This window comes from Pteropus alecto, unplaced genomic scaffold (assembly GCF_000325575.1).
Source record: "Pteropus alecto unplaced genomic scaffold, ASM32557v1 scaffold8, whole genome shotgun sequence".
NCBI classification, from domain to species: Eukaryota; Metazoa; Chordata; class Mammalia; order Chiroptera; family Pteropodidae; genus Pteropus; species Pteropus alecto.
In genome coordinates, this window is record NW_006494609.1 from 24530531 (window position 1) to 24537878 (window position 7348).

The 7348-nt window shown below is 68.8% G+C and overlaps 1 protein-coding gene across 1 annotated transcript in view; it reads left to right on the top strand.

Annotated features, from left to right (window-relative positions):
* CEP170B (centrosomal protein 170B) overlaps positions 1-7348 on the top strand; it is a 21348-nt gene that overhangs the window by 5805 nt on the left and 8195 nt on the right. The window contains exons 3-9 of the mRNA XM_006925686.3: positions 2573-2662; positions 3454-3532; positions 4350-4408; positions 5327-5465; positions 6058-6162; positions 6325-6813; positions 7063-7346. Of these exons, the coding sequence (XP_006925748.2) occupies positions 2573-2662; positions 3454-3532; positions 4350-4408; positions 5327-5465; positions 6058-6162; positions 6325-6813; positions 7063-7346 (1245 nt within the window). The remainder of the gene's footprint in view (positions 1-2572; positions 2663-3453; positions 3533-4349; positions 4409-5326; positions 5466-6057; positions 6163-6324; positions 6814-7062; positions 7347-7348) is intronic.

Sequence of the window (7348 nt, forward strand, 5' to 3'; positions counted from 1 at the left end):
TGGACGGTCTGAGCTGCTGAGAAGGAAGACCAGTGGGCACTGGTGCCGGGGCTGGAGTGGCTGGCAGCTCGGTTGGTGGCACCCAGGGGAGGCCAGAGGGCCAGGCAGGCGGGGCGGCTGGGCGGGGTTCCAGCTGCCTCCGTCCGTGTGTCCAGGCTTCGGGAAGGGGTGAGCTCGTTCTGGCTGGAAAGTTCAGCCTAGAAGCCCCTCCAGGTCTCGCTCCTTGGGGGCTGGTGCATTTGCTGCTGCCCCCCACTGCACGCCTCGAGCATCCTGGCGTGGGACCCCGAGCAGCCCATGATGTGCCCCAGGCTGCAGCCACAGGGGGTCTATTGCCTGGCTGCTTTCCTGAGACTGCGCGTCCCTCGGGCCCAGTGGCATCTGCACTGGACAGGGCTGAGGCAGGCCGCCAGCCTGTTCCCGAGCCCCGGGCGGTGCATGGGACGGGTGCAAGTGGGGGACCCCATAGTCCATCAGCGAGCCCCCGCCCCCAGTCACCAGGCTGGACGGTCAGGAACTGTGTGTGCCTGACCCCCAGGCTGCCGAGAGGAGCAGGTACCGGGCCTGAGGCGGGGCACCCCGGAGCGATGCTGATTCTTGTCCACCACCCCCTAGGCCTAGGAGAGTCCCCAGGCCAGGCCAGTGGGCAGGGCTGCGGGGAGGCTCACCATGGCCAGCTTCGGCGGGAGGGGAGCACCGGCCAGCCTGCATGGGGACAGGCGGGGAGTCTGACAGAGGACGGGGTGCTTGACTTCTGGGGCAGCCGAGAGCCACTAGCCACGCGTGCCAACGTCAGGATGAGCGCAGGTGAGGCCTGGGGTGCGATAAGTCTCAAAGTCTTGAGACCTTGAGATCTTGCCAGCGATGCTTTGGGAGGCAGGCAAGTCGTCACCAGGAGTCCCCCGGGATCAGTCTGAGGGCTTCCTAGGGAGGACGCCTGGGGCAGGCCGAGCCGCTGACCGGCGCTTCCCTGGGCTCGGGTGGACGGTGCCGGGGATGTGACTCAGCGGTAGCCTGAGTCGGGAAGGGCCTGGCTGGCCCCACAGACTGTCTTCTGCCCTCCAAATGCTGCCTTCTGGGACGGAGGGTCTGGGGCAGGATGAGGTGTGGGCCTGTTCTACTGCCCAGGTCCCCCGCTGTAGCAGCATCGTTGTGGGTCAAGCCGACCACCTTGGGGCCTCTGGACCCAGAAGAGGCTGGAGTGTGGAGGCCGGTGCTCAGGCCGAGGGCCACGGCCCCCATGAGTCCATCCCCTCTCCAGGGCCTGCCCCGGTGCCCTTCCCAAGCTGAGCGACCTTGGGGGGCCAAGGCGGGGCCAGAGACCATGTCCACCCCTGCCACACCCCGCCATGCTGGGGCCTCCCCTGGAAACCAGCCACTTCAGGGCAGTGCCCGAGGTGCTGGGCAGGTGGAGGGTATCGGGAGAAAGGGCTCTATGGTGGTAGCCACCTGCCGCAGAGTGGCGTCTGGCACTCACCTGTGAGAACTGCGAAGCTGCTGGTGGTGTGACGCGGGGCTCGGGTCCTGGGCCACCCTCTTGTTGCGAGGTTGTGGGGCTTCCTGTCCCAGGGGGCAGGTAGTAACTGTATGGCCCCATCACGCCCACATCTGTGCTCAGGAGGCGGGTGTGGTCGTCCTGTGGGGCACATACTGTCATCAGGGCCAGGGCTGGAGAGCAGCCTGGGTTGGCTGGTTCTGCTGGCCTCTCCTGGGGCTGGGCCTCAGGCCCGTGGCTCCTCCAGACATACCCAGGGCCTGCAGCAGTGGCGTGGGCGTGGGGTGGACAGTTCTGTGCTGAGACCCCTTGGCCAGTGAGGCAGCTGTGCTGGCGGTGCCTAAGCAAGTAGGCTGTGAGCCTGGACCCGTGCCTGCCTCTGTCCCAAGCCATGGTGGTGGAGGGGTGGAAGGGCTTGGCAGTGGCCCTCAGCTTGACCCTATGAGGGAGCTGGGCGACTGTTCTCTGGGAGGGTGTCCGGGGTAGCCTGGCTCGGGGTGGACGTACCTGTGTGTGTGCATGTGCGTGGGACAGGGCGGTGTGGAGCGTGTCGTCCAGGCGTGTGTGCCTGTGCCCATCACTGGGAGAGGTTGTGTGAGCCCCCGTGGGGCTGGCAGGCTGGCCAGGAGTTGGGGGGCTCTCCCTGCACCCCGGGCCCTTCACGCTTCCCGCCTGGCCCAGGGAGTGAGCATCTGTCCCAGATGGCCAGCGCATTCCTAGCCCCCACGGCTGACCCAGGAGCAGCCCCCAGGATGGGAGGGTGCTCTGGAGGGCCGGCCACAAAGGGAGGGGCCAGGATGGCCGCAGCGGGGTGGGCGGAGCCGGGTGGGGTGGGCGGAGGCGGATGGGGTGGGCGGAGCCGGATGGTGTGGGAGGAGCCAGACGGGGCATGTAGGCAAATCCGCAGCCTGCTGGCTGGGTCCAGCCTGGCGGGCTTTCCCCGCACACGCGCTCCACTCCGAGGGTCACCCGCGGGCGCGGGAGCTGTGGTGGGAGGTTGGGGCCTCCTGCAGGGGGTGCCTCTGCCTCCTGGGTTTTGCCTAGCTGGGGGCCACCTGAGTCCTCTGTGTCCCCCAGTCCCGCAGCGTTGACAAGCAGCACGCCGTCATCAATTACGACCAGGACAGGGACGAGCACTGGGTGAAGGACCTGGGCAGCTTGAATGGGGTGAGTGCCCGGCCGCCTCCGCCTCAAGGGGTGGGGCTGCTGCCTGGTGGGAGGCCGGGGACAGGCCGCTCTGGTGGGCTGGGGAGGCCGGGAAGTGGGGCTCCTGCGAGGGAGTGGCTGTGCTGGGGCATGTGACCTCCTTTGTGAGCGGGGCGCGGGGACAGGGAGGTGACTGGGGACGGCCCTGACGGGGGAGCACGGGAGGGGTCAGGCGAGAGGAGCCTGTGTTTGCAGCGCAGACGGGGCAGGAAGGTGGGCGGGATGCCCTCTCCAGGGCCGGCCGGCCGTCTGTGCCCTGTCTACCTGTCCCGGCGGTGTCCGTTTGGGTGTCTTGTTTCTGTTTGGTGGACAGGAGCCTTCCCGGGGACGCTTGCTGTTTCAATAAGAAAGCAGAGCCATTGCCTCCACCTCCTTTTGCTGGAGCCAAGGAGGGCTGGGCCGTCCCTCCCGAGCTGGGGTCGCACTGTGCCGCCCATCGGTGCCCCTCAGGGCGCTCCCAGCAGGGGTCTGCGCCCGGAGTCCCTCCTCGTGCCCCCCGCCCCCCGCGGCAGGTGTAGCAGGAAGGCCGCGAGGGAGGCCGCTTCCCCTGTGCCCCGGGGGCTTGGACAGGGTCCCTGCTGGCCTGTCGCTGCTCCTCCACCCCCAGGGGCAGCGTCCTCTGAGGCCTGTAGTGCCCACGGAGCTGGGCCAGCGCCTGCCGGTGTGACACCGGCCCAGGCCAGGACCCGGGCTGCAGAGCCCGCAGCTGTCCCCGGGGGTGGCCTGCTCAGCCCGCGCCGTCTGGCCCACAGACGTTCGTGAACGAGGTGCGCGTCCCCGACCAGAAGTACGTCACGCTGAGGCTCAACGACGTCCTGCGCTTCGGCTACGATATCCTTCCACCCGCGCGCCCGCCCCGGGCCGCCCCTCGGTGTCCGGGGCCGCGGTCGCCCCGTTACCCTGGGAGCGGGCGGGCGCCTGGGCGGTCACAGCTAGGGCTGAGGGTGGGAGGATAAACCCAGGGTCCAGCTCCGGCCTGAACTCGATCCCCTGCCGCCCACGCCCAAGCCCTGGTCCTGGGCACCCTCAGCCCCCCACCGGCCCGAGCTCGCGGGCGCAGGAACGCGCGAGTTCTGCCCTGGACGCACAGTGCCCTGCCCTGTGATCCGGGGGCTGCGGGCCTGCTGTGCTGGGCCCAGGACACGGCGGACAGGGCCGTAGATCCACCCTGGGCAGCCAGGGCCGCTCGCACGGCGGGAGCACGTCCTGTCCTCTGCCCACCTCGGCCTGCACTCGCATCGGCATATTGGGGGGTGCGGACCCAGCCACTGGCTGAGGCCCTCCCCACCGTGGAACACTGGGCGGCCGGGAGCCCAGAGCTGGCTGCGTGGGATCCTCCTGGGGCCCTGGCCCATGGGCTGAGTGGGGGAGGAGGGTATGCCCTCGGCCTTCGGGCATGTACGTGCTGTGACCTGAAGTGGCCTCTGCTTTCCACCGCCCCCCCCAGTGTCTGACCCTGAACTGTCAGCACATGCCTGGTGCACCGGGGGGTGGGGTGGGGTGGGGGTGCTGCAGGTGTCCACACTGGGGGCAGCACAGCCCCCCAGGAGCCCTCCTTGATCTGCCCCTCCTGGGTGCGGTCCTTTCTCTCCGGGCCGAGGCTGCTGTCCACCCCTGCTGCCCCCTGTTCTCCTTGACTCGCCGCCACATCCCAACATGTACGTGCTGGAGCGTGTGCAGCATCGCGTCCCCGAGGAGGCGCTCAGGGTCCGTGTTCGCGCTCGCCCAGGGGCCGCTGCCGTGAGGGCCCCATGTTCTCACAGCCCCCCACTCCCCACTGCCCGTTCCTTCCTGCCCAACACCCCCTGGCCTGGCTGTAGTGCCGAGTCAGTCGGGCCTGGCCTGCCCTGCCCTGCCGGATCACCCAGTCTGGCAAGGTGGGAGACGGGCACTTCACTGAGGCTGGTGCAGCCACCGTAGTGGGCGTGGCTGGTGGGCGTGGCTAGAGCCCCGGGGAGGCGGTGGGGCGGCTGATAGGGTCACCAGCTTCTTGGGTAGGTCCTGATCAGGCCACCATGGGTGGAGGTGGCCAGGAGCAGGTGGGAGGGGGTGTTTGAAGCTGGAAGTCGTGCTTGAGGGTCCTGAGGGGGGTCACGGCAGGTGGGCCATCACAGAGCATGGACTTGGGGGACCCTGTCCAGAGCTGTACCCAGGAGCCCTGGGTTGAGGGGAGGGGTTCTGGCTTCAGCCCATTTTCCAAATGAACTTGGGGCAGCACAGGGAGCACATGTGGCCTGTGCAGTCACCGGGCCAGTATGAGCCCAGCTCTGATGATGCAAAGCTCAGCTAGGTGGGGCCCCGCATGCACACGCACACGCACATGCACACACGTGTGTGCACGTCCACATGTGAATGCGCAATCTGTGGCAGGCTCCCAACCCCCAGCCCCCGAGTGGCTGGCTGACCATGTGTCCTGGGGCCTGGGGTGGCATCCTCCCCTCTGATAACTGCTGCCCACACCCCCATCCTTGCCGCAGAGACCCCACCCGCTTCTGGAAGCTCTGTGGTCCTGAGAACCCCCAGGCTTGTGCGTGGACCAAGCTGTGTGCACCGGGGGCTGCCTGCTCTGGGTGGGGGTGTCCCCCACGGCGGCTGCCCGGCCCTCACCTTGCTTGCCGCCCACAGCACGAGAAGTACACCAGCCAGCTGCAGGTGGGCGTCACAGGCCCAGCGCCCAAGAGGGGCGAGACGCTGCCCGAGCATGCGCCTTACTGCGAGTCTTCGAACCCCCGGCTGGAGCGGGGGGACCGGAGACCAGGGGCAGGTACGATGGCGGCGTGGCGGGGACCTGGCCCGCACGTCTCCCCACAGGCCCCCCTCGATTTGCCTCGGTCGGGGCAGTGTACCCTTCGGACACCCACACCCGTGCACACCAGCACCCGTGCTCCGTGCGTAGTCCAGGCACACGGTGGTGGCACTCAGCCTCCAGGGCCGCCTATTTCTGGCCTGGACCCTTTGCGGAGGCTCAGAGAGAGGCGAGCCCTGGGTGTGGGCTCATCGCTGGCCTCTTGACCCTCCATCAGCCGGGTCCTGGGACAGAGCGAAAGGGAGCGCCCGCCCCAGACTGCGGTGCTGAGGACGGCGCTGCTCTAGACATAAGCCTCTTCTGGAAGAGCACCCGACAGGGAGGCCAGGGGGAGGAGGGAGGCCCGTGGCCATGGATTCGGCTGTGTCACTGCAGTCAGGGTGGAAACAGGGCTCATGACAGTCAGCTCTGGCCACGGTCTGAGGTGGCTGCAGGTCCTGGCTGGGAAGTGATGCCAGGGCCCCCTCCAGACCCCATCCTCCCCAGCCCCAAGACTCCCCTCTAGTATATGGGGGCCATGGCGACCCAGGGTTGAACTGTCCCTCTGCAGAGACGACAGCCTACCGCACGCCCCTGTACGGACAGCCCTCCTGGTGGGGTGAGGACGATGGTGGCACCGTGCCTGAGGACCGGCCTCAGGAGGGGCCACACCCAGGTAGGTCCCAAGGCCGGCCCGCAGGACCCCCAGAACTTGGGAGGGTGGCCTGGCCTGGAGCTGCCTTCTCTGGGGGAGACAGCCGATGGTCCCGGCAGAGGTGGGTGGGTGAGACTGCCACCCCTCGGTCCTGCCTGAGGACGTGTCCCCCCCCCTCCCCAGAGCGGCCCAAGGAGCTGGCACAGCAGGACGGGGACCTCGCTGGGACTATGGCCGGCTTCCGGGCCCCTGGGGAGTCTCAGGGCTACTCATTCCGGCGGGAGCCCAGCTACTTTGAGATCCCCACGAAGGAGTCGCCAGCGCCACGGCCCCCCGAGGCGCCGGCCCCTGAGGCACCCACCAAGGAGGTGGCGCTGGGCGGGGGCGGGGGCGGGGCGTCGCCCGTGGTGCAGAGCCACGCCTCCTTCACCATCGAGTTCGACGACTGCAGCCCTGGCAAGGTGAAGATCAAGGACCATGTCACCAAGTTCTCCCTGCGCCAGCGGCGGCCCCCGGGCAGGGAGCCCACGCCCGTCGAGGTGGTCTCCGCGGAGACCAAGGTGGCCGACTGGCTGGTGCAGAATGACCCCGGCCTGCTGCGCCAGGCTGGTCCTGGGGACGACCGCCACAGCACCAAGAGCGACCTGCCCGTCCACACGCGCACCCTGAAGGGTGAGTGCCCGGGCCTGCGTCTGCTCGCCCCCCACAGGGCCTCGCCCCCCACAGGGCCTCGCCCTTCGCTCCGTCCCAGGCTTTCAGTAAACTGCTCCAGACCCTCTGGGTGACTAGTGCGTTCCTGGCGCCTGTCCTGGTGACGTCCGCTGGGGGTGAGGGCGCTGTGCCCACGCCCCTCGGGAGGGGCCCCCCGCAGGGCTGTTTCCTTCCCACTGGCCTGATGGGTCGGGCTCTCCCTGCTCCTAGGCCACAAGCACGAGGATGGCACGCAGAGCGACTCCGAGGACCCCCTGGCCAAGGCAGCCGCGGCAGCCGGGGTCCCCGTGGACAGCGGGGAGCAGGCGCGGCTGCAGAGGCAGATCAAGCGGGATCCCCAGGAGCTGCTGCACAACCAGCAGGCCTTCGTCATCGAGTTCTTCGACGAAGACACACCCCGCAAGAAGCGGTCCCAGTCCTTCACCCACACCCCGTCCGGGGACCCCAAGCCCGACAAGCGCCGGGGCCAGGGGCCGGCCGACAGGGACCGCCCCGC